Consider the following 27005-nt stretch of genomic DNA (forward strand, 5'->3'; position numbering starts at 1 on the left):
AAGATTGTTTAATTCAACCATTGAAGGAGGTTTGTAATGAAATTATGGAAGGGAAAAAGGCACCTGAGACGTGGAAAGAAGCTTATATCGCACTCATACCGAAAACTGAGTCTGAGAAGACACAACTTAAGAACTATCGCCCCATATCCCTACTCAATGTGGATTACAAAATTTTTGCTGATATTTTGGCTAGAAGATTGAAAAAAGTTTTGGCAGGAATAATACACAAAGACCAGGCAGGCTTTCTCCCTGAAAGGCATTTATCGGACAACACGAGGAATATTATTAATATTCTAGAAATGTTGCAGGTGAACATCAATACAAAAGCAGTTTTGATCTTTGTGGATGCGGAGAAAGCCTTCGACAATATCTCTTGGAGTTTTATGAAGAAAAATCTTCAGGGGATGGGGGTTGGACAGAATTTTGAAAATGGTATAGGTGCGATATATTCCGAACAAAAAGCTAAATTGATAGTGAATAAAGTTTAAAATAGAGAAATAGAGAAAGGGACACGACAAGGTTGCCCAATTTCCCCATTGCTTTTTATTTCTGTCCTGGAGGTTCTCCTAAACATGATTAGAAGGGACCATTTGATTCAGGGTATTCAGGTCGGAAATAAACAACATAAACTTAAAGCTTTTGCAGATGATCTTGTTATGACATTACAGGAGCCGATACCTAGCACCAAGAGGGCCTTAGAAGTAATCCAGGAATTTGGCCAAGTGGCAGGTTTTAAATTAAACAAACTAAAAACTAAGGTTTTGGAGAAAAACTTGACACCGATAGAAAAAGAGAGGTTTCAGAGTGAAACAGATCTAACATTAGTAAAGAAGGTAAAATACCTGGGGGTGAACATGACATCCAAGAATGTAAATTTATTTAAAGATAACTATGAGAAATGCTGGTCAGAGGTGAAAAAAGATTTAGAAATTTGGACGAATTGAAGCTTTCCTTGCTGGGTCGAATTGCTGTTATTAAGATGAATGTACTGCCGAGGATGCTATTTTTATTTCGATCATTGCAAATTAATGACAAGATGGACTGTTTCAAGAAGTGGCAAAGAGATATTTCTAGATTTGTCTGGCAGGGCAGAAAGCCCAGAATAAAACTTAAAATTCTTACCGATGCTAAAGATAGAGGGGGGGTTGCCCTGCCAGACTTAAAACTTTATTATGAGTCAGCAGCCTTTTGCTGGCTGAAGGAATGGCTGCTTCTTGAGAACACTGATGTTTTGGACCTTGAAGGGTATGATAATGTATTCGGGTGGCATGCATATCTATGGTACGGCAAGATAAAAGCGCATAAGGCATTCAAAAACCATATTGTCAGAAAAGCACTGTTTAATGTCTGGATAAGGTACAAAGACTTTTTGGAGAGTAAAACTCCAAGGTGGCTATCACCTATGGAGGCGAAGGCCTTGATAAAACTCAACATGGAAGCTAATTGGCCAAAATACTGGGAAATTTTAGAACAGGAAGGTGATAAATTGAAATTGCAGAGTTATGACAAACTCAAAGAGAAGGTGCGAGACTGGTTACACTATTTTCAAATAAGAGAGGTTTATAATTTGGACAAAAAAATTGGTTTCCAGGTGGAAAAATCAAAGTTGGAAACAGAACTGTTAGAACCCAATATAAAGACACTTTCGAGAATGTATAATCTGCTGTTGAAATGGAATACTGAGGAAGAAACAGTAAAATCGGCAATGATAAAATGGGCACAAGACATAGGCCATAACATTATGTTTGCTGACTGGGAGAAGTTGTGGACCACCGGAATTAAATTTACAGCATGTAATGCCTTAAGAGAGAATATTATGAAAATGATGTATAGGTGGTACATGACCCCAGTCAAGCTTGCAAAAATACCGTATTTTTCACTCTATAACACGCACCAGACCATAACACGCACTTAGTTTTTAGAGGAGGAAAGCAAGAAAAAAAATATTCTAAACAAAACAGTGGATGTATGATTTTTGTGGTTCATGCTGTGGCCACAGATGTGATCTGACAGTGAGTTTGGAGTAGCCCAATGCAAAAATCCTGATGATCCATGTGGATCCATGCTTTGTAACCACGTTTTTGCACTACTGCGGCCCCAGGCAACAGTGCGTGGTTTTTTTGGTGCAAGATGTAGCCATGGACATGCTATTTGATCTGATGGTGAATTTGGGGTGACCCAGTGCAAAAATCCTGAGGATCCATGTGGATCCGTGCTTTGTAACCACGTTTTAAGTGGGGAGGGAAGGAAAAGCACTCAAGGGACAAGGAGCACATGTGGGGTGTGTGGAGAAGGATGCTGCTAATAATGCAGAAGAGGGGTTTAAGGGGAGAAGGCTCCTCTCCTCTCCCACTTTGCTCCTTTAAAGCAAGCAGGCTCTGCTTTTCTCCCTCCTCCCCGCTCATCCCTGGCTTAGCGAGCTGAAAAACTTTGCTGCTATTTAGCAAGCTGAGTGGGGAGGAGAGAGGGACAGAGAGCCTGCTTGCTTTAAAGGAGCCAACCGGACAGGAGCCGCTTACACTCGTGTAAGCGGCTCCTCTCCTCTCCCGCTTTGCTCCTTTAAAGCAAGCAGGCTTTCTGTCCCTCTCTCCTCCCCACTCAGCGGCTCTTCTCCCGCTTTGCTGTTTCAAAGAGAGCCAGTGTGGTGTAGTGGTTAAGAGCGGTAGTCACGTAATCTGGGAAACCGGGTTCGTGTCTCCGCTCCTCCACACGCAGCTGCTGGGTGACCTTGGGCTAGTCACACTTCTGTGAAGTCTCTCAGCCCCACTCACCTCACAGAGTGTTTGTTGTGGGGGAGGAAGGGAAAGGAGAATGTTAGCCGCTTTGAGACTCCTGAAGGGGAGTGAAAGGCGGGATATCAAATCCAAACTCTTCTTCTTCTTCTTCTTCTTCAAAGCAAGCCACGGAGGAGGGAAGGAAGGGGAACCATGGATCCTCTGCTTATGACTGCAGCAGATCTCCTCCCCCCCGCCACCCATAGGCATTCGCTCCATAACACACACAGGCATTTCCCCTTACTTTCTAGGAGGAAAAAAGTGAGTGTTATGGTGCAAAAAATACAGTATATCATTTGCCTGATAACAAGTGTTGGAAATGCAAAGAGATTGAAGGTACATTCTTTCACCTTTGGTGGACGTGCCCAAGGATCAAGGCCTTCTGGGAAATGATATATAATGAACTGAAAAAGGTATTTAAATAAACTTTCCCGAAGAAACCAGAGGCCTTCCTCCTGGGCATAGTGGACCAATCGGTGTTAAAGAAGGATAGAACTTTTTTATGTATGCTACAGCAGCAGCAAGAATTCTCATGGCAAAACATTGGAAGACACAAGATCTACCCACCTTGGAAGATTGGCAGATGCAACTAATGGACTATATGGAGATGGCAGAAATGACTGGCAGAATCCGAGACCAGGGAGAGGAAACGGTGGAGGAAGATTGGAAGAAATTTAAAATTTATTTGCAGAAATATTGTAAAATTTATGAATGTTAAGGACATTGAAATGAACTTTGGGGGCTTTAGCAACAAAGTAAAATGTAAGATTGGATTAACAACAGATAAATTAATAGGATATGAATTTGCTGAATTAATTTCTAAAAAGGGATACAAGAATGGGAGATGTGAGGAAGTCGGGAATATAAGCTAATTGAAGATGAGAAATTAAGAAAGAGGAAAAATTTTGTTTTTTGTTAAAATATGTGTTTTTATCTCTTTTTTCTTTTGATGTGTTTAGTGTTTGCATTTTTGTATTGTATTGTTTTTTGTGACTTCGTACTTTCTTTGTCTTTGTATGTTTTTTTTCATTGTGAAACTTAAAATATATTTATATAAAAAAAGGAAAGATAATTTAATCAAGAATGTAATGTGTAATGGGTATGGGTTGCTCGTGCATAAGTTGCCGCCTCTCCTGGCTATGTTGCCTTGTTAAACCTTTCAGTCTGGGCAGCCCTTCAATTTGTGGCTGCCTCAGTCACTAGCAGAATCCGTCAGTGGGCGTTTCTTAAATCTTTTCCAACATTAAAGTTGTTTGACACCCAGTCCCCTCCTACTCTCTCTGCGCGGAAGTCTCCTGCGCAGGGAGGGCGTGGGTAGTGGAGGACCCGTGCTCTCCCCGCTGGTGTCCGGTGAAGAGTCCTGGAGCCCTCTCGCCGATTCCCCCATCAGCCCCTCTATATCCCTGGTGTTGCGCTGATTTGCTTCCCCATCTGCGGAGCGGCCTCTCTCCCTGCTGGACCCTTCTCCAGCATCATTTGAGAGCCTTCCCTCCGCCTCTTGCTCCGATGTCAGTTCCCTGACATAATGCAACAAAGTTTGTTCAATTATGTGAATTCAATCAAAGGTTATAGCAAAATAACCAGAAAAAGGAAGCACAACTTGCTTAGGATGACTTTTGGCAGTGTTACAGGTAGGTAGCCATGTTGATCTGCTTTAGTCGAAACAAAATAAAAAAATTCCTTCCAGTAGCACCTTAGAGAGCAACTAAGTTTGCTATTGGTAGGAGCTGGTAACTGAAGAAGTGTGCATGCACACAAAAGCTCATACCAAGAACAAACTTTGTTGGTCTCTAAGGTGCTACTGGAAGGAATTTTTTTATTTTGTTTTGTCAGTGTGTTATGTGATTGCTATCAAGTTGTTGGTGGTTCTTTTGTGTTCTTTCATTTAGCGAGTTTGCAGAACATGATAAAAATTTTAAAATGGCACAAAGAGTTGACTGGTCACCAAGAAAGAAATGTAAAATAGTACTATTAAGTGAACAAGGCTATAGTTATGGAGAAATTAGAAGCAAGATTGGGGGAAACGTAACTGTCAGGGGTTCAGGAGCAGAGACGCAGGACAGGGAGGAAACAGAGAGCGAGGGGGAGGAATCCGAAGGAAGGATGAGTGATGATGACGACCCGAGATCTCCGAGTCTTTCCAGTGAGTCAGAAGATTCTCAGAAGGGACCACCAGTGGTCAGAGCAAGGGGGGGACCCAGGGGGACACCCCAGGAAGAAGGGACCAGAGAGGATTCAGAGAGCAGCAGCTGGAGGTCGGGACCAACGTTCCCAGCTGAGAGCAGCGGGGAGAAAGGGGAACAGGCATCGGGTTCCGGAGGCTTTCAGCAGGAGGGAGGGCATGAGTCAGGAGTGGTCACGCCCTCATCAGGGAGCGAGGAAACGGTCAAGAGGAAGGTAGAAAGTTGGGCGCGCGCACCAAGTTCAAATGCAGCGGAAGCTGGCGCAGTAAGCAGCCCGGAAAGGGAGCCAGGTCCTAAAGCCCGCCGCAAGGAGGCAGAAGGGTCCGGGGGGTCCTCGTCAGCGTCAGAAGAGTCTAGGAAGGAGGGGACCTCGGGGGGCAGAGGGACCCAGCGGAGGAAGGAAAGGCGCAAGAGGTGGAGCAAGGCTAGGGTATTAAGTTGGTGTGCAAGAGGCGGGGAGTCAGACAGGACTTCGTCGGTCTAGCGTAGAAGACGTAGAGCTGCACGCTGCAGTTCGGAAATGAAACCTGTAACTCAATAAAGACTCTCATAAAGTGAACGCTGGCTAGCGTGGTCCTATGTGAGCTGGGATCTGGTAGCAGCTCTGACAGTAACAAAAGCTGGCATTTCTATATTTTTGAAGAGGTTTAAGGAGACTCAGTCACTACAAAATCAGACTGGTAAAGGCAGGAAAAAGTGCACAACAGCAAGTGATGATCGAAGAATGGAGAGACTGCGAACGTGACAGAAGAAAATCATCTGGGTGTCTACAAGATGACATGGCGCAATGTAATGTGAAGTTGAGTGCAAGGACTGGTCTAAATGCTAGAATTCCAAGGGAAAAGCCATTATCTCTCAAGCAAAGGTGGAAAAGATTAAACTGGGTTAAAACCCATGGTAACTGGACAGCGGAACAATGGGCAAGTGTTCTTTGGAGTGATGAGACCCAAATCTCCTTGCTTGGTACTAATGGCATGAAATATGCGAGCAAAAGATGTGGGACGAATTTGTGTCATCAAAGGGAATGTAAATGCTCTAAAATACATAAATGAAATACTTGAGCGCAAACTGAAGCGTTCCGCATGTGATCTTTTCCCAGATACTGAACCTTTCTATCTGTTTGTTTTCTATTTCAGCAGGATTCACCTCCATGTCATGTTGCTGCTGTGTGCAAAAGGTGGTTTCAAGAGAATCATATTCCACTTTTGGAATGGACTGGGAATAGCCCAGACCTTAACCAAATTGAAAATCTATGGAGCCAACTAAAGAAACTTGTTAGTCAGAAGCAACCCAGCAATAAAGCCCAATTAATAGAGGCAATAATTCCATCTTGGTTTCACATTATTACAGCTGCAGAACTAAAAAACTTGCTTCACTCCATGGGAAGGTGTTGTAAGGCCAGAATTAAAGCTAAAGTTTCCCGAACTAAGTATTAATTGACATGGTGAGAATTTCTGTTAGAAGATTGGCAGATGAAAATTATGGACTTTGCATATCTGGTGACACTGACAGAAAAACCAGCACGATTAAGGATTCCAAAAGGGTTGGAGTAAATTTATACGATATCTGAAAGATTATTGTAAGCAATTAACATCACTAGCAGGGTTGTCTGAAGACTTGTAATGAGAAATTTTCTACCTTTCTATATTTAAATCTTGAGACATTCTGTAATGAGTGAAATAGGAATTGGAAAATGTACAAATTGCAATGATATAAATGTTAATTTTGAAAGCCATGAGGCGGCAGGGAAGGAAGTTGAGGCTCCAAAGAGCCAGGGTGGTATAGCGGAGAATGATGATGCGAATGTACAATATTAAATGGAGAACAATTTTAAAAATTATATATATAAGAAAAAAGTGTAATTTGCTGATCAAGGTTTATTTTGGGGGTGTTAGGTTCCCAGGTGTTGGAGGGGGCACTGCTGAGCTCTGTGAAAATATATGAGGTTTGTGATATAGAGGTATTTTTTAAATTTCCAGGCAGATAGGATGATCCCACAGGGAGCCTTACCAAGAGAGGCCACGATCCCACGATTCTCCTCCATGACGTCCCTATGCAGAGCTCTCTGGTCAGGATCCAGCAACGCCTGCTCCTCGTCTGTGAAACAAACAGAAACGTCTTCAAAGCACACTGGACCCAGTGAACTGGGCACTGGACTCTGGAGTCATAGAGTTATCTGCGCAGGAAACCCCACAGTTCACAGGTGGAGTTAACTCTTTATCAGCAAGAACACGATATTCACAGACTTGGCTGAGTTTCAGGCCTAATGAGAATCATAGAATCATAGAATCATAGAATCATAGAGTTGGAAGAGACCACAAGGGCCATCGAGTCCAACCCCCTGCCAAGCAGGAAACACCATCAGAGCACTCCTGACATATGGTTGTCAAGCCTCTGCTTAAAGACCTCCAAAGTAGGAGGTCTTTAAGCAGAGGTCTTTATCGCTTCTCGGCCTTTTGGCTAAGATCAAGTGTAATGTGTAGTGTAGTGTAGAGAAGAGCAGCTCATTCCCGGAGGGTCTGTCAGTTTGCATTTCTTAGTGCAGAAAGTATGAATCTGATATTGATATTTCCTATACTAATTCATTCAAGAGGGTTCAGGAAGCTTCTCTGCGTCAAAGAAACAAGCAGAAAGTTCCTGGTGTTTGGGTTATTCCTTCAGAGAAGCGGAGTACAGCTGGGTTAAAGTGGTTCTGTCATCTCTTCTGTCAAGGTCATGCTGACTGTAAGAAGAGGCCAGAAGGAGAGTGGGTTTCACTTTCTCTTTCTATACTTCTCTCTCTTCCTTCTGGTGTTCTGTACACAGTATGTGTTAAGGTTAAGGTTAAGTGTTAAGGTTTAGACTTATAATAAGTTGTGGTAAGTTTAGGTAAGTTTAGGTTAAGGCTGCTGCAACTGGATTTCTTATGCACAAGGCCAATCCTGAATGTTTTGGATTTGATGCTCATTTGCCTTCAATAGCAGTAAAGCTCTGCTGGATGAAATACAATTGCCTCTGGTCTATTTTGGAGAATCCTATAACGTGTTTAGGTTTCACTCTGCTAACTATACATTGGAATTCTGCTCTGGATCGATATTGAGTCAAATTCCATGTCAGGGTCTTCCTTCACGAAATCAGCTGCTGAGAGTGAAGGCCCCTGGCTCCCCACAGCTTTCTAAGTCCCCTCTGCTCTGGGGTTCAAGCGATCCAACAGTGCAGCCTGCCTTTGCTCCTCCATTCTCAGACGTCTCCTGGCTCTGAGAGACAAGCAGGGACGGGGGCTTCTGGCAGAAGGAGAGGGAGCCAGGGTCTTTTCCCTCACCATCCCCACTACTGACTCCCTGTTGCTACTCAGCTTGGGGGGGGGGTGTCCCCGGATTCATTGAAAAATATCTGGTAGCCATACTCTAGCCCTCCTAGAGGGAAGATTGCAATGCAAAATGTGGAGGCAACGGAAGGGATTTATGTGATGTGAATCAGCCTGGTTGCTCCTGCCTTCCAGAAAATAATAATAATAATAATAATAATAATAATAATAATAATACTGCATGCCAAGCAGATGCTCTTGGTTCCCCATATTTCACTAGCCTTTCAACATTATTTTATTAGCAACTGTGGAGATTCCACCTGCCTCTTTCGAAAGGAGGAAACTCACCTGATTAAAGGATTTGAGGTGATGTATCATTTATAGGGTAAATTTTATAGAGATGGGTAAAACCTCAGTGCCTAGGACTTGCCGATCGCATGGTCGGCGGTTCGAATCCCCGCGTCGGGGTGAGCTCCCGTTGCTCGGCCCCAGCTCCTGCTCACCTAGCAGTTCGAAATCACACTTAAGTGCAAGTAGAGAAATTGGTACCACTTTATAGCGGGAAGGTAAAGGGCGTTTCCCTGTGCTGCGCTAGTGCTGGCTCGCCAGAGCAGCTTCGTCACGCTGGCCACGTGACCCGGAAGTGTCTCCGGACAGCGCTGGCCCCCGGCCTCTTAAGCGAGATGGGCGCACAACCCTAGAGTCGGACATGACTGGCCCGTACGGGCAGGGGTACCTTTACCTTTACCTATCATTTGTATACAGTGATACCTCAGGTTAAGTAGTTAATTTGTTCTGGAGGTCCGTTCTTAACCTGAAACTGTTCTTAACCTGAAGCACCACTTTAGCTAACGGGACCTCCTCCTGCTGCTGTGCCGCCGGAGCATGATTTCTGTTCTCATCCTGAAGCAAAGTTCTTAACCCGAGGTACTATTTCTGGGTTAGCAGAGTCTGTAACCTGAAGCATATGTAACCTGAAGCGTATGTAACCCGAGGTACCACTGTACTTTTTATGAGTTCTATGTTTTCAATGTTCCTGAGATCTTTTGATGAAGGGTGGTATATCAATTCAATTAACAACAACAGCATCTATTATTATTATTATTATTATTATTATTTATACCCCACCCATCTGGGTGGTCTTCCCCAGCCACTCTGGGAGGCTTCTAGGAAAATATTAAAATACAGTAATCCATCAAACATTAAATGCTTCCGTAAAGTAAATGCATGAATTTGGAACTGACCGACAAAGGAGTCATTTGTATCTTGTGAAAAAGGGATGCTTGGCTCTAGTGGGGGTCCTCACCTGGGGGTCCTCAGGAGTTGTTCTCCCCCCACCCCCACTCCCCTGCTTCTGTCTCCTTTTCTTGCACTTGGACTCTCTGCCGCTCTCCAGACAGACTCCTGGGGTGGGGTCCCTTTTTCTTTGCTCCGAGGGCCAGGAATGTATCTGGCCAACCCCCTGAGGGCCAAGTGGATGAGGCCAAAGACACCTCCCTTGAAATTCAGGTGGGCAATTTATTACTATTATTCTGTTAGACAGCTTAACGCACACACAGCCACTGATGCCAAGGTCCCTGGAGGCTCAGGGAGGAGCAGCGCCCATTTCCGGCTGCTTTGCCAGCAACCATCCCTTTGGGAGAGAGAGGATGTGGTCCTGGGATGCCCTGCTCTGGGTGCGAGGGGATGGCTGCAGTGGCCTCCGTGGGGAGCTGCCCTGGGAGACACTGGGAAACTGGTCCCCAATGCAGCAGCCAGACTCTGGGAAACTGGGATCCCTCTCTTTATCCCTGGCCTCTCTCTCTCCCACCTTTTTTTTTGGGGGGGGGGGCTAGTCCACCTCCTCGTCCAGCTTTGGAAAACCATTTGCAGATGTTCCCTCTGTTGTGCAGTGATGCTGAGAAGACGTCACACAGAGTTAAATTCCCAGGGACTCCTTTGTTTGAAGAAGGGAGATTTCGTGGGAGAGTCATTGTTTTTCTGAAGGGGGGGGGAGGCAGAAGGCCAGATGAGTTTGGGACCCTCTGATCTGCAGGAAGGAGAGCGTGGCAGACCTGGCCCCTCCCTGGCAGGACCCTCTCCTCCTCCCTGACTTGGGGTCCCCCCCCCGCAGGAGCAGATCAGCCCCCCGGCCCCCTCCCCTGCTGCAGCCCTGCCCCCCCCCGTCTCCCCACTGCACCCTCTGGGGGGAGAGAGAGGAGACTCACCAGATCCCAGGAGAGACAGCGAGGCAGCCCTTGCAGGAGAGACCCCAAAGCAACATCCCGGGGTTAAGAAAAGGCGGGAAGACTAAGGAAGAAGAGGAGCCTTGCTGCCTGGGAAGCCGGAAACCTCATCCTGGCCTCTCTAGGAAGGCAGCTCACTTCCCTTTAACCCTTGCAGTGCCGAGTCCCCCAGCTCAGCCCGCCCCCCCGCATTGCGCACTCGCTTAGCCAGGGCAGAACTCTGATTTCTATTCATTTCTGTTTTTTTAAATGGCTCTAAGGGGGCAGCTTTTCCCTGGCTCCGCCTATGGCAAGGGGTGCTTTTTTTTGGGGGGGGGGGATTTTGGCTCTTGGCTGGGCTCTGTGTTCAATAGTGGTGTTATGTACTGAGAACAATAGGATCCAAATTGCAGCAGTCTGATTAGTCCTAGAACAATAGGATTCAGAATGCAGCAGTCTGATTGGTCCTAGAACAATGCAGCAGTATGATTGGTTGGCGGGAACCACCCAATCCTGCTCCAGATTGAAGTGAATCCACAACTTGATTGGCTTACAGTAGAATTCCGGAATTAGCCAGTCATGTGCAGCCCATTGTGTAAATAATGTATATAAAGCAGATACTGTGAGGGGACATTCATTCATTCCTCCTCACCACTATGAGCTGAATAAAGAGCATGAAATCACTTTGCAACTCTGAGTATATTTCAAGTGGGTAGACGATGCAGCGATTTCTCCAAAGCAGCTCTTTATTTGTAAGCTGCTGTCCAGTTCTGTTCCAGCTTGCAAATAAAGAGCTGCTTTGGAGAAATCGCCGCATCGTCTACCCACTATTGAACACAGAGCCCAGCTCAGCCGGCCGGCTTTTATAGGCTGTCAACATTGTAGCAACAACAACCCAGGGTTTCCCACCTCAAGTAACTGACGTGGACCTGAGTGAAAACTATATACAGTGATACCTCGGGTTACAAACGCTTCAGGTTGCAGATGCCTCAGGTTACAGACTCCGCCAACCCAGAAAAAGTACCTTGGATTAAGAACTTTGCTTCAGGATGAGAACAGAAATCGTGCTCTGGCAGCGCAGCGGCAGCAAGAGGCCCCATTAGCTAAAGTGGTGCTTCAGGTTAAGAACAGTTTCAGGTTAAGAACGGACCTCCGGAACGAATTAGGTTCTTAACCTGAGGTACCACTGTACACGATACTCCTGGTGGCCAGAGTGAGAACTTCAATACATAACACTCTGAGCATCTCCCTCCCTTGGCCAGAAACCAGAGGAAGAGCCTTCAGGGAAAAGGGCTTTGCAGGAGGCAAGGAAGCTCCTCCTAGAATTCAGGAGTGGAGAGATAGGAGGGGATCCCAGGGTCATCTAGTCCAACCCCCAGCAAGGCAGGAATCTCAGCTAAAGCATCCAGGGCAGATGGCCGTCCGACCTCTCCTGAGAAACCTCCAAGGAAGGAGAGTCCACCACCTCCCAGGGGAGACCTTTCCCTGCCCAACTGCTCTTAGATGTCCCTCAAGGCAGCGGGTCCTGAGTTCTAGCCCTGCTGAAACCATTGCACTGGCTGCCAAGGAGGAACCCAGTGAATATCATAATAAATAAATCCTATTCTCATCATGAATAACCAAAACTTTCTTAAGCATGTTGCTATGCAAACATTCAATAGTATGCCATTTCCCCTTCCAGAAATGCTGAATTTCTAACTCAATGGACTAAAAATGGATGGTTGTTATTCCTAGGGAAGCTTTTAATATTTGATGGACTATTGTATTTTAATATTTTGTTGCCCAGAGTGGCTTGGGAAAAACCAGCCAGATGTGCGGGGTATGTATAAATAATAATAATAAAAATACTGCTGCTGCTGCTGCTGGGCAGATAGGCCTCCTTCATCAAATGGTTTTGGGTTTTTATCTGTGTCATTTTCAATTGTTATTGATATTAATGTTGTATTCTGAATTTTAGATCTTATGATTTATGTGGAAATTTGCCTTTAGTCCCCACTGGCAGCCCCAGCTAAGGCTGGGAGAGAAACCCCAGAGAGCTGTCGCTGCCAGTCAGTGTGGGGCGCCCTGAGGTAGATGGACCGATGGTCTGATTCATAATTCTGTCATTCTATGATCCTGGCAAGCTGGACTCTGGCCTGATTCACTGCAGCACAGTTGGGAGGAGAAGAGGAGGAGGGACAATAACTTTTTGACAATGTGCACAAAAATTCTTGTTGTTGTTGTTGTTGTTGTTGATGATGATATCCTGCCTTTCTCCCTGACAGGGACTCAAGATGGCTTACACTTAAGATAGAAACAGCTAAACACATAGAAAAAGAGTAATAATTTAAGAAAGCATTACAGTGGTGCCTCGCAAGACGAAAAGAAGAGGTCTTTCCGTGAGGTCCTTTGGACACAGCCCAGCTTCCTTCACAGCGAGGGGCCACTTTTCCTCGCTTCCCCTCTCTCTTAGCAATCCCACTCCCTGAGGTATTTTCCGTTGTATGCCAGACCCAGGGGATCCTCTCAGCCCTTGCCACGGTCTTGGGAATCTCCTTTTCCTGGAAGATCTCTCTCCTCCTGACTGGAAGGAGACCCCAGAAGAAGAAGAAGAGGAGAGTCTTCCCACCGCTTCTCCCTCCAGCTTCACTCCCATCTGAATACTCCCTCCAGACCCTCAACATGGTCTCCCCATCTCAGCTGTGAGGCTCCTTCCTCTGGCTCCATAGATATTCTCCTCAGAGCGGAGGATCCACTCAGATCAGAGCCACTTCTCCCTCCCTCCAACCCCTCTGACTCTCTCTCCCCCCAAACTGTCTCATGTGGAGACTTGTTCCAAAGTGGCAGAAGGCTAGCAAGAGTCCCATCTGGATGCCTCTAACCACTGAGGCAGCTGGCCATTGAGAGCTGTTAACGGAGAAATCCGAGGGCTCCCTTGGACAAAAACAAAGACACCAACCAGGATAACTTGGAGCAAAACAGCAGCCTGTAGGCTTGGCCTTTATTGGATACTGTCGCGACAGGACTCCCACCTGCAACAAGATGAAGCAAAGTGGAAGTCCAGAGCAAAAGAACTTTTATTAGTTCTAATAAAACTTTTATTAGTTACTAATATCCCAAACTACACGCCAAAGACTACATCACAACTACATCACAGAAAGGAGGGGCTGAGGGAGGAGTTGTGGTGGTAACCTGTGTCCTGTCTCCTGGCTGGTTCCCCCTTTCCCCCTCCCCATGAGTACTTTCCAGGTGACACAGGGGAGTTTGCAGTTTCCTGCCCCCAGAGGGAAGATCTGATCATTGTCCTTTGTTCCAGTCCATGCTGAATCCACTCCCATATGCAAGTTCTTTGTGACATTGATGGTCTTCTGTCTAGGACCATCAGGGTTGGCATAGCAACTGGGCAGGGCTCCTGTGGATGTGCTGGTATGCTCAAGGGATTATGGCTGCCCTGTATCAAACCCTCCCCATTTTGTAGTCCTTCCTTCATGGAGTAAAATGAAAGTGGAACAGTGCAGATCCAATGTATGGTTGATTTTCTATGAATTTATAACAGAAGCGTAGCGTGTGTAGTGTGTGTGTGTGTGTGTGTGTGTGTGTGTGTGTACAAACTGAATGATTTGGGGGGGGGGGTATCCTGCGACAGAGCCACTGCCAGTCCAGGATTCCCCTAGCCAAAGTGGGCCTGCCAAACCAGGCCAGAGATGAGGACACCCCCCCAAAAAAACCCCACAAATTATTTTTCATCTATCATAATCTTAGTCAGCCTCTGTCTGCATCAGGATGTCAAGACCCGGCATGTGGCGGCTGCGAAAGAGGCAAACGTCACGCTAGGGGTCCTTAGCAAAGGAATTGAGCAGAAATCTGCCAGGATCATGATGCCGTCATCTATGGATGGCAGCTATGGATCGCTATGGATGGTGGCTAACAGACTGAGGCTGAATCCCGACAAGACAGAAGTCCTGTTTTCGGGAAACGGGCAGGCAGGGGGGACTCCCTGGTCCTGAATGGGTTAACTGCCCCTAAAAGACCAGGTGCACAGCCTGGGAGTCAATTTGGACTCACAGCTGTCCATGGTGGTGAAGGTTAATTCTGTGTCCAGGGCAGCTGTCTACCAGCTCTATCTGGAACACAGGATGAGACCCTCTCTGCCCGCAGACTGTCTCGCCAGAGTGGTGCATGCTGTAGTTATCTCCCACTGGGACTACTGCAATGCACTCTACCTGGGGCTACCTTGGAAGGTGACCCAGAAACTACAACTAATCCAGGATCCAGCAGCTAGACTGGTGACTGGGAGCGGCTGCCAGGACCATGTAACGCCAGTCCTGAAAGACCTACATTGGCTCCCAGGACGTTTCCAAGCACAATTCAAAGTGTTGGTGCTGACCTTTAAAGCCCTCAACAGCCCAGTGTACCTGAAGGAGCGTCTCCACCCCCATCGTTCAGCCTGGACACTGAGGTCCTGCTCTGAGGGCCTTCTGGCAGTTACCCCACTGCGAGAAGCAAAGTTATAGAGAAGCAGGCAGAGGGCCTTCTTGGTAGGGGCACCCACCCTGTGGAACACCCTCCCACCAGATGTCAAAGAGATAAACAACTATCTGACGTTTATAAGACATCTGAGGGTCGCAGGGGGCTGCTTTAGCCTTGCGCGCGCTCTCCCAGCTGAGGAGGTGACGTGGGGCTGTAGAGGCTCCTGCCATAGCCCCACGTCACCTCTCCAGCCGGGAGAGCGCGCGCGGGGCTATGGCGTCTTCGCTCCATAGGACGCACACACATTTCCCCTTCATTTTTGAAGGGGGGAAAGTGCGTCCTATAGAGCGAAAAATATGGTAAAATAACTTTTTAAAAATAACTCCCTCCCCCCTTTTCAAAAAAGAAAAAGAAAAAAGAAGTCTCCCCGGATTCTGTGAAAAAAAATCTGGTAACCTTAGCCCACAGAACCCTGGGGCTCCCTTTCAACTCTACTATCCCCACCATCCACCCCGGAGCCTCCGCTTCTATTGCATTTGCTCAGGGGAGCAGAGGGCCAGAATGGATAGCCCACGACTGTCCTGTCCTGTGAGCCAGTGTGGTGTAGTGGTTAAGAGCGGTAGTCACGTAATCTGGGAAACCGGGTTCGCGTCTCCGCTCCTCCACATGCAGCTGCTGGGTGACCTTGGGCCAGTCACACTTCTGTGAAGTCTCTCAGCCCCACTCACCCCACAGAGTGTTTGTTGTGGGGGAGGAAGGGAAAGGAGAATGTTAGCCGCTTTGAGACTCCTGAAGGGGAGTGAAAGGCGGGATATCAAATCCAAACTCTTCTTCTTCTTCTTCTTCTTCTTCTTCTGTTCAAAATGGGACAGGCTGGATCCCAGCAGCCGATCCCAGCTTCTCTTTGGATCCCAGAATGTCCCGTTGAAGGCGGCCCCCTCTGCACGAGTCAGCAGGGTCATGCCCAAGACCGCTGGAAGAGGGGCAGAGTGGCTCCAGTCTAGGCCTGTGGGGCAGCCCTCTGATGAGTCTGTGATTTTGGGGAAATTCTACGTGCCCCCCAAGGAGCCCTGACCTTTGTCACATTTGCTCAGTGGAGCAGAAGGCCAGAATGAGGCCTCATCCATGCCAGGCACTCGGCTCCCGCTGCATTAACACCCAGCAGAAGTCGGGAGGCAGCTGGCTCTGAGCCAAGCAGAGAGAGATGATGCAATCCTTTGTGCTTGCCCCCCCCCCGAACCACCAGTTTGCAAACCTCAGTGGCCCCCCTGAGGGAGGAGATGGATGTACACAAGCCCTATCAAAGAAGGGCAGAAGGAGATCCCAGTGTATTTCATAGACTGATTTTCATTTTGCATTTCTAAAAAAACAGGGTTATGGTCTGATATTGTTCTTGGCAATACAGTGGTACCTCGGGTTACATACGCTTCAGGTTACATACGCTTCAGGTTACAGATTTCCCTAACCCAGAAACAGTGCTTCAGGTTAAGAACTTTGCTTCAGGATGAGAACAGAAATCATGCTCCGGTGGCGCGGCAGCAGCAGGAGGCCCCATTAGCTAAAGCGGTGCTTCAGGTTAAGAACAGTTTCAGGTTAAGAACAGACCTCAGGAATGAATCAAGTACTTAACCTGAGTTACCACTGTATCTGTATTTTTTTTTTACCTTCAATTCTAATTCTTTAGACACCCATATCGTATGGATTCTTGAACTGCTTTCGTATACATCAGAATGAAATGTGAATTCTCTATCTAACCAATGTTTGGTTCTCCAAATATCTATCAAATTGAAATTGTCAACCAATTCAAAGAAAGTTTTTGGAAGTCTGCCCTCTAATATTTTCTTATCATATAATAATCTTCCATTCAACCTCCAACTTCTGTTTTTAATTTTATTATATTTTAGTTCCATCATTACCAGATTATGGTCTGATATCATTTTTGGAAGGATTTCAACTTTTCTTCAAAAAGGTATTAGATTATTTGAAGTCTGGATTGCATCTGATTTTTTAGCAGATGCATAAAAGGTATATTGTCTGTCCCTTCTGTGTTTCTCTCTCCAAGCATCTTTTAAGTTCAGATCTTCTAACAAATGATTAAATGTTATTGGGAACTTCCCTTTTCTTGATGTTACGTCTCTCTCTGTTCTATCTAGAGCCAGGGATGTTACTCCGTTGAAGTCTCCCATGATGACCATACTGTCATTACTGTATTCTAATAGCTTATCTCCAAGGGTTTTTTTTGAAGTTTTTATTATTTCCACTTGGTGTGTATACCCCCACCAAAATTATTTATTCTCTGCCTTTTGTCAATTGTATTCCTAATATTCTTCCTTCGTCATCTTTAAGTGGTATTTTTACATCTCTTTTGGTTTATATATACAGTGGTGCCCCGCAAAACGAATGCCTCGCAAGACGAAAGGGTTTTCCGTTTTTTTTGAGCTGCTTTGCAAGACGAATTTCCCTATGGGCTTGCATCGCAATACGAAAATGTATTGCAAGTTTGTTTCCTTTTTCTTAACACCGTTAATACAGTTGCGACTTGACTTCGAGGAGCAACTCATAGAACGCAGTGTACATAGTAGCCTTTTTTGAGGTTTTTAAAGACTTTGGTGATTTTTGAAGCTTTTCCAAAACTTCTTTTGCAGCCATTTGGTAAGTTAAGCTTTTAAAACTTTTTTTTTTGGGGGGGGGTTGGATTTTGGGTTGGGGTGTTTGGAATTCAAGGACTTGGTGTTGGGGAGGGGTTTGCAAGAATCTGGAAGCTTGTGGTTTCCCCCCCCCCCCTGCATTTTTATGATTTTCTGTGACCATTGGGCCACTCTGCTGTTTTTTTAAAAAAATTCTGGATTTGAATTTCTGTGTGCTGGGTGGCTAGGGGAACAGTTGGGGAGGGGTTTGCAAGAATCTGGAAGCTTGTGTGTTTTTTCTGCATTTTTATGATTTTCTGTGACCATTGGGCCACTCTGCTGTTTTTTTAAAAAAAATCTGGATTTGAATTTCTGTGTGCTGGGTGGCTAGGGGAACAGTTGGGGAGGGGTTGGCAAGAATCTGGACGCTTGTGTTTTTTTTCCTGCATTTTTATGATTTTCTGTGACTATTGGGCAACTCTGCTGTTTTTTTAAAAAAATTCTGGGTTTGAATTTTGAAATGCTCTTTACAGTATGTGTGACTTTAAAGAGCTCTGTAAAAGCTTTTCGAACTAAATATGACTAAATACAATAAGCTTTGCTTATAGAGATGGGAGACATAGAGGCATACCAAAAAACGAACGTGTTTGCATTAGGGGATGTTCTGAAGTAGAGGACCTCATGCATTATATCTTGCACTGTCCGTTATATAATGATGCAAGAAAAAGATTTTTGGTACCTATAATGACAGGATCCCCTGGCCAGAACCCCCTTGACATGATGTTATATCTCCTTGCAGACACAGATAAGTATGTGACCTGGCGGGTAGCACTTTTTGCAACTGCTGCTAGGAAAATTAGAGCAAATTATATAGCCAAGGTAGCCATTAACTGTAAAGGAGATGAATTTATTTGGCCCTATCTATCTACCTCAGGCTATGCTCTATGTCACCAAACTCTGAGTATAAATTGCACACTGTATTAATCAATATTGTTTTTAACATTAGTGACCATGTGATGATTTTAGCTTATGAATTTTATCGTTTAATGTTTTTATTTGTACATTGGGGTACTTTTATAGCTTTGTTTAGAGTATGTAATGTTTTGATAATATAAATGTTTTAAGTTTTTTTTACCAATTCAGTATATTTTCTTTTAATTGTCAAATAATTCTGTGTACATTGCGGCAGCCTTTGGCTATGTGCAATAAAACTGACTGAGACCGAGACTTTAAAGAGCACTTAATAAACTCTTGTTGTACCAAATTTGGCTTTGTTTGGACTTTTTTTGACCATAGGAACGCATTAATTGATTTTCAATGCATTCCTATGGGATTTCGTGCTTCGCAAGACAAAAAATTCGCTAGACGAAAAAATTCACGGGACGAATTAATTTCGTCTTGCAAGGCACCACTGTATATAACTATTCCTCTCTTTTTGGAAACATCTGAAGCTATGTATTCTGTTCCTAATTTCTTATCTATGAAAACTCTGTCATGTTTCTTAGCTATATGTGTTTCATGGAGACCAATGATGTCCCAATTTTTCTTTTTTAAGATTCGCTCACTTTTATTCCTTTTTACCTTATTGTTCAAACCATTGATGTTCCACGATATAATGTTCAAATTCATTAATCTTTATTAGACACAAAGTCAAATATCAACATCAAATACGGAACTGCAATTAAGTACAATAATATAGTTGTGGGAAACTCTGCTTCTTTTCTTATCCTCCTGGACTTTCCTGTCCTTGTTCACTTTCTTCTCTTTCTTGAGATGCACCCCCTCCCGAGCCTATTTTGTATATTTTGTATTTCCGCCAAAATTTTCTGAATTCTGGGGATCTAAAAGCCTTTCTTCTATCTTTCTTCTATCTTTGTAGGTGAAGGAAATACCTTCAGGAAATTCCCACTTGTGTCTAATTTCATTTGTTTTCAACACCTCTGTCAGAATCCAAGCAGCTGCCAGGGTTGGAAGATGGCCCAGAGCAAAAGGAGGGGGGTTTATCATGGAAACACTGCCCCAGAATGTAGGTGAAAGGCCGAACTCCACAGATAGCCTCTCAGAAATGGCTGGCCAGCCTTTGAGTATTCAAGAGCGTGGGGGGGGGGGGTTACAGGAAAAAGGACGTAATTCGTCACAGAGTATGAAGAGAAGTTTCCTCCCATGTTGCATTTGTAGGATGAAACGTGACACTGAGAACTTAGTTGAGTCATCATCGTAATGGCAACCAGCTCGCGGGAGAAGAGCTCCTAGTAATCTGTTCTTTTCTTGGAATAAAACCAACTTTATAAATGAACTGCACTCTTGCGTGTCTCACTGCCGTCACAACTGATTATCCATATATACACAATGGTTCTCTATATATACATACAGCGCCAGTGATTGACCCAGTTCTTCAAGCTATCCCTATTAGCCGATCCCGCCCACAGAGGTATTTTCACTCTGAGAGATCGGGGTGGGGTGGGGGTTAGTGCTTACACGTCCCACATTTAATGTTTATTAAAAATTACTGAGTGCTGGGTAGATTCCTACAACAGTCTTAACAATACATGTATTCAATAAACATTGGCCACATGTTATAAAAGGAATATGGATTGTGTTTCCCCACCTTTTGATTTCTCCAGGCAACCAATATTTAAGATACTTAACTTGTGGTGCCCAGAATTGAACACAGTATTCAAGGTGGGGTCTGACCAAGTCAGAATAAAGTGGTACTATTCCTGCCCTTGATCTGATTCGGCCTTCTGCAACATTGGCCTCCGCTCCCCATTTGGTGTCATCTGCAAATGTGATGGGCACCCCCTCAGTTTCTTCATCCAAGTCATTTATAAAGACCTTGAACAACAACGGGCCCAGGGCAGAACCCTGCAGCACCCCAGGATGATGAGGAACCATGAAGGAGGACTAAATAAAAATTTTCCTTCCTGTAGCACCTTAAAGACCAACTGAGTTAGTTCTTGGTATAAGCTTTCGTGTGCATGCACACTTCTTCAGATACTGTGTGTATCTGAAGAAGTGTGCATGCACACGAAAGCTTATACCAAGAACTAACTCAGTTGGTCTTTAAGGTGCTACAGGAAGGAAAATTTTTATTTTGACTATGGCAGACCAACACGGCTACCCATCTGTAACTGGAACCATGAAGGAGGACTGTTTGGGTTCGGTCAGTCAAATCCACCTAACAGTTTCCTCATTCAGACCACATTTTACCGGCTTTCACAGAAAGATCATGGGGGACTTTCTCAAAAGCCTTACTGAAATCAAGATGCACTATTTCCACAGCTGTTCCCTGATCAACAAAGTTTGTAACTCCATCCAAAAAGGGGGAGGAGAGATATCTCTGGCTGGACTTGTTTTTGAGAAATCAATGCTTTCATCCTGTATGTTTATATTGTGAAATCATCAGACAAAGGGCACATAAATTTTAAAAATGATTCCAAGGATATTGACAAGCTGGAACATGTGCAAAGGAGGGCGATTTATGTCTTTATTTAATTTGTAGAATACTCGACCCAGTGGTGCTGAATTGAATACAATATTGGTGGTGGGTCAGGTAAGGTCTGCCTTGCACAATCAAACAGATGATGCATGCAGGCCATTAGAATGGCAATGCCTACTAACTTGGGTGGTGGCCCCCTCAAATGTTTTACTGGGGGGGCCAAAAAAAACCTCAGCCTCTAAAGACTGATTCCTGTTGCCACGTTTCAGGACGGTTACAACATAAAACAAAAACACAATATAAAAACACAAAATACACATATGTAACCCTCTTCTCACCACATTTTTAAAAAGTGCAGATTTCCTTGTCTCCTAAAGCTATATAATGAAGGATGTCTCCCCGATATGAACTCTTTGATGGCAAGTGAGAGAGTAGCTCCGAGTAAAGCTCTTTCCACATTCAATGCACTGATAGGGTTTCTCCCCTGTATGGGTTCTTTGATGGGAAGTAAGATAGTGCCTGTGAGTGAAGTTCTTTCCACATTCTGCACACTGATAGGGTTTCTCCCCTGTATGAATTCTTTGATGGGAATTGAGATCAGAGCTCTGACTGAAGCTCTTTCCACATTCCATGCACTGATAGGGTTTTTCCCCTGTATGAATTCTTTGATGAGATGTGAGAGATGAGCTCTGACTGAAGCTCTTTCCACATTCAAAGCACTGATATGGTTTCTCCCCTGTATGAATTCTCTGATGTGAAGTGAGAGAGGCCTTCCTACTGAAGCTCTTTCCACATTCCATGCACTGATATGGTTTCTCCCCAGTATGATTTTTTTTATGAGAATTGAGATCAGAGCTCTGACTGAAGCTCTTTCCACATTCCATGCACTGATACGGTTTCTCGCCTGTATGAATTCTTTGATGGTAAGTGAGATAGTCGTTCCGACTGAAGCTCTTTCCACATTCCATGCACTGAAAGGGTTTCTCCCCTGTATGAATTCTTTGATGGGAAGTGAGATTAAAGCTCTGACTGAAGCTCTTTCCACATTCCATGCACTGATAGGGTTTCTCCCCTGTATGAATTCTTTGATGGGAAGTCAGACTTTGGCTGTGACTGAAGCTCTTTCCACATTTCACGCACTGATAGTGTTTCTCCCCTGTATGAAGTCTTTGATGAGAAGTGAGATGGGAGCTCTTCCTGAAGCTCTTTCCACATTCCATGCACTGAAAGGGTTTCACCCCAGTATGAATCTTTTGATGGGAATTGAGATCAGAGCTCTGACTGAAGCTCTTTCCACATTCCATGCACTGATAGGGTTTCTCCCCTGTATGAATTCTTTGATGGGAAGTGAGAGAGGCCTTCATACTGAAGCTCTTTCCACATTCAATGCACTGATAGGGTTTCTCCCCTGTATGGGTTCTTTGATGGGAAGTGAGATTAGAGCTCTGACTGAAGCTCTTTCCGCATTCCACACACTGATAGGGTTTCTCCCCTGTATGAGTTCTTTGATGGGAAGTGAGAGAGGAGTTCTGACTGAAACTCTTTCCACATTCCCTGCATTGATAGTGTTTCTTTCCATTGAGATTTCTTTGTTGGGAACTGGAATGGGAGCTCTGACTGCAGCTCTCTCCACACTCCAAATTCTTATGTGGCTTCTCCTCTCTGGGGATTTTGTCGTGTTCATGCTTGTTCTCGATCTGCAATTCATCACAATCTGCAATGGAGGCAAAAAGAGATTTGAGCCTCAGGAACAAATGAAGAACTGAAGGGAGTTGTGTGTGTGTTCATTGCCTTTGTTGTTTGTCATTAACCAACATATTTATTAGTAGATTCTGATGGTAGTTGAATGTTGCTTTGCTTGATATACAATAGTGGCCAAAATTGTGGAAGCCTTTTGGGGGCTCATAACACCACTTCTTTGGGAGGGAGGCTCGTTGAATTTCATTGTACACAGGTTGTACAATGACAATAAAAGTATTATTAATAATATTGTGAAATTATTTATCAATGGAAAGCTAATTTAATCAAGAATGTAATCAACAAAGTTTGTTCAGTTATCGGTATTTGTCAGGCTGGAGCCAACAAGAGAGCAACAGCAGCTGCCAGACTTGAATGGCTGCCATTGAAAAAGGAACACGACAAGGTTGCCCTATATCCCCTTTGTTATTTATTTCAGTCCTGGAGGTGCTCTTGAACATGATTAGGGAGGACCGGTTGGTGCAAGGAATACAGGTCGGAGTGAAACAATACAAACTGAAAGCTTTTGCAGATGACTTGGTTTTAACATTACAGGAGCCAGAGTCTAGTGCAAAAAGAGTTTTAGAATTAATTCATGAGTTTGGTCAGGTGGAGGGGTTTAAACTGAACAAGCAAAAAGCTAAGGTTTTGGGAAAAAAAATTGACAACTGAGGAATCAGAAAGGTTTCAGAAAGAGACAGACCTAAAAGTTGTAAAGAAGGTGAAATACCTAGGGGTAAACTTGACTGCCAAAAACCTGAACTTATTTAAGGACAATTATGAAAAATGTTGGTTAGAAATTAAAAAGGATCTAGAAACTTGGGCAAGATTGAAACTTTCCTTGTTGGGTCGAATTGCAGCTATAAAGATGAATGTATTGCCAAAGATGTTGTTTTTGTTTCAAACCCTACAGATTGTGGACAGAGTGGAATGTTTTGGAAAGTGGCAGAAAGATATTTCTAAGTTTGTCTGGCAGGGCAAAAAGCCCAGAATAAAATTTTAACTGATGCAAAGGAAAGAGGGGGATTTGCCCTGCCGGACTTAAGGTTATATTATGAAGCTGCAGCCTTCTGCTGGATGAAGGATTGGTTACTGTTAGAGAACACTGATGTCCTAGATCTGGAAGGGTTTAATAATGCTTTTGGATGGCGTGCATATTTGTGGTACGACAAGGTTAAGGTTCATAAAGGGTTCAAAAACCATATTGTCAGAAAAGCAATATTTATTGTCTGGACAAAATACAAAGACTTATTAGAAAACAAGACCCCGAGATGGTTATCATCAATGGAGGCTAAGGCCCGAAAAAGACTCAATATGGAGGCCGGCTGGCCGAAATATTGGGAAATAATAGAAAAAATTGGAGACAATTGGAGGTTGCAGAGCTTGGAGAAATTAAAGAATAAGGTGCGAGATTGGTTGCATTACACTCAAATTCAAGAGGTTTTTAAATTGGATAAAAAGATAGGTTTCCAGGTGGAAAAATCGAAGTTAGAGACAGAATTGTTAGAACCAAAGACTAAGGTACTTTCAAGAATGTATAACTTGCTGCTTAAATGGAACATTCAGGATGAGACAGTCAAATGAGCCATGATAAAATGGGCTCAGGATATTGGATATAACTGTCAGGGAACTGACATCAGAGGAAAGGGAGTTGGTAGGGCTCCCAGAGACTGGGAGAGAGTCAGCAGCCAAAGCAGGGACCAGCAGGGGGAGCGAGGGGTCTCTGGAGGAGGGTCTCAGTAATGCTGAGAGAGACGCAGCAGCCCAGGCAGGAAACAGCAGGGGAGAGAAAGGGGTGAGAGACACGTCCAGCGAAAATAGCGGGGAGGTGTCAGAAGCAACTGTAGGGAGACCCATTCTTCGCCGGAAGCTGCCACGTCGTGAGTCCAGGAGACGCATTTCCGTTAAGGAGCTTCTTTGCTGGAAGTGCTTCCGCAGGCAGCCACTGTCAGACTCTACTAGTGACTAGAGCAGACATGTCTGAGGAGCTCTGTCACACACAGAGGTTTGTGGAGCCGCACAAACTCTGAGGGGGCACAATTTTAAGCACAAGCAGCTAATCATCCCCTGACAGCAGTCTGACAGTCTCTGTACGCTGCCTGTGCAGGAGAAAGCATCATGAGCAACCCAGTCGGAACCGGAGAGGCAGGGGTTGGAGCTGGTCCAAGCTTGGAAGAAAGGTATCAAGCTCTGGAGGTCCAACTTGCGCTGCAGACGGCGAGGCTCGAGGAGAGAAGGGCTCAGGATGCAGACAAAAAGGGGAGAACCACTCAGTTCCCCAGAAAGGTACCAGGATTGGTGCAGAAGTTTGGGGGGGACCCCAAGGATTACCATGCCTTTAGGACAGAGATGCAATATGCCCTTAATGTGCAGTTTGATGAGTTCCCTGATGAGGAATCGCGAGTTGCTTTCGTAATTGGGCATCTTGAGAAGGGGGCGCGAGACTGGGTTCGACCCCTGATGGCAACGCACAATGATATCCTAAAGGACACTATGAAGTTCTTTCGTGCAATGGATATCATGTTTTCCAGCGATATTGAGGAAGGGGTGGTGCGCAGACAGCTAATGGCTTGCAAGCAGGGAAGCAGATCTGTCCGTGAGTACTGGACTGAATTTACCATGCTGATTCACAGATTGGGGTGGGATTTATCGGCGGCACCCATTCAGATGCTATTTGAAGAAGGTCTTTCTTCGGCTGTGAAAGACGAGCTGTCCCGGAGCCCCAGGGCGGTGTCTATGGATCAGCTGACCAAATCTGCGCTGACCATTGGAGCGCGCCAGGAGGCAAGAGCCTTGGAGAGGCGGGAAGGGAGAGGGGAACGTTGGAAGGAGTTCCGCATTCCAGACATTCCTGAGCCAGCTTTCCCGCCGGCAGAGCCGATGGAAATCGGAACAGCCCGCGCGCGCGCAGTTTCAAAGCCCAGTGAGGGGGCTAAGAAGGAGGGAAAAGGAGCCCGGAAATGCTATCTCTGCCAACAGCCAGGCCACTTTGCCACAGTCTGCCCCCAGAGGAAGGAATGGCAAGGGATGGTGGGAGCTGTTGAGGGGGGAGAGCAGGGAGAAACGGAGCATGTAAAAGCCAACGCCTGGTTGCCACCGTCAGGGCACTGCAGCCAGGCCAAAGAGCAGTGAAAGTGCCCGTGCCAGAAGCTCCTCGACCTGCTCTAGTGATTGAAGTGTCGCTAGAGCTGCAAAATGGACACCCCCTAAAAATAAAGGCGCTGTTGGACTCAGGCAGCTCCTGCAATTTTATGAGCAAGGAGTTTGCTGCTGAACACCAGATACAGACTATCCCTTTAAGCAACCCCCTGCAGGTGACCACGATCGATGGCAGGGAACTGTTGGGAGGAGGAGTCAGCTTGCAGACCGTCCCAATGATAATGAGGGTGGCAAGGCACACAGAACTGATAGCGTTTAATGTGGCCACCTTGGGAGGCGCTCCCATTATTTTGGGAATGAGCTGGCTAGCCCTACATGATCCGCTGGTGGGCTGGCATCAAAGAGTGGTTTCCTTCGGTTCAGCACATTGCTTAGAACACTGCAGGGGGGAAAAGGGGTCAGCAGGGGCCCAAGCCACCCTGGCAGGGACTGAAGTAATGGAGAAGGGGAAGGTGCCACCACAGTATGCTGATCTCAGCGACGTGTTCAGCGAGAAGGAAGCTGACCAACTACCCCCGCATAGGCCCTTTGATTGCCAGATCAATTTACTCCCTGGAGCACAGCTTCCTGTAGGCAAGTTGTATGCCATGTCAGACAGGGAAATGCAGCAGTTGCGAGAGTTCATTGACAAGAACCTGAAGAGAGGCTTCATCAGAGAGTCCAAGGCAGCGGGGGGTAGCCCAGTGTTTTTTGTGGATAAAAAGCACACGGACAAGCCGAGACTTGTATGTGATTTCCGGCAGTTAAATGCAGTGACAGAGCCGGCGGCTTTTCCTATGCCCAGGATGGATGATATTTTGACCAGGGTGCGGAAAGGAAAGATTTTTACAAAGCTGGACCTAAGGGGGGCGTACAACCTGATACGTATAAGGAAAGGGGATGAATGGAAGACCACCATGTTCACCCCTTTGGGGGCATTTGAATACCTCGTTATGCCTTTTGGATTACAAACAGGCTCCGCGTGTTTTCAAGCCTTCATGAACCACGTACTGGGGCCTTTGCTCTACAAGAATTGCGTGGCCTTCTTAGATGACGTGTTGGTGTATTCGGAGAATGAGGAGCAACATGTGAGAGACGTCAGAGAAGTGTTGAGCAGGCTGCAAGCCAACAGGCTGTGGGTGAAACTGGAGAAGTGTCAGTTTCATAC

The 27005-nt window shown here is 45.4% G+C and overlaps 1 protein-coding gene across 3 annotated transcripts in view; it reads right to left on the reverse strand.

The window, feature by feature from the left end:
- Positions 1 to 27005, reverse strand: part of LOC309530284 (uncharacterized protein) — a 435057-nt gene that overhangs the window by 14809 nt on the left and 393243 nt on the right. The window contains exon 1 of one of the 3 annotated variants that reach the window (XM_082219001.1): positions 6968 to 7218. The exons of the other annotated variants lie outside the window; for them this stretch is intronic. Coding sequence (XP_082075127.1) covers positions 6968 to 7001 — 34 coding nt within the window. The 5' untranslated portion in view covers positions 7002 to 7218. Of the gene's footprint in view, positions 1 to 6967; positions 7219 to 27005 lie in introns of those variants that run through there. 3 annotated transcript variants of the gene reach the window in all.

This window comes from Podarcis vaucheri (assembly GCF_965113315.1).
Source record: "Podarcis vaucheri genome assembly, chromosome: 4".
NCBI lineage: Eukaryota > Metazoa > Chordata > Lepidosauria > Squamata > Lacertidae > Podarcis > Podarcis vaucheri.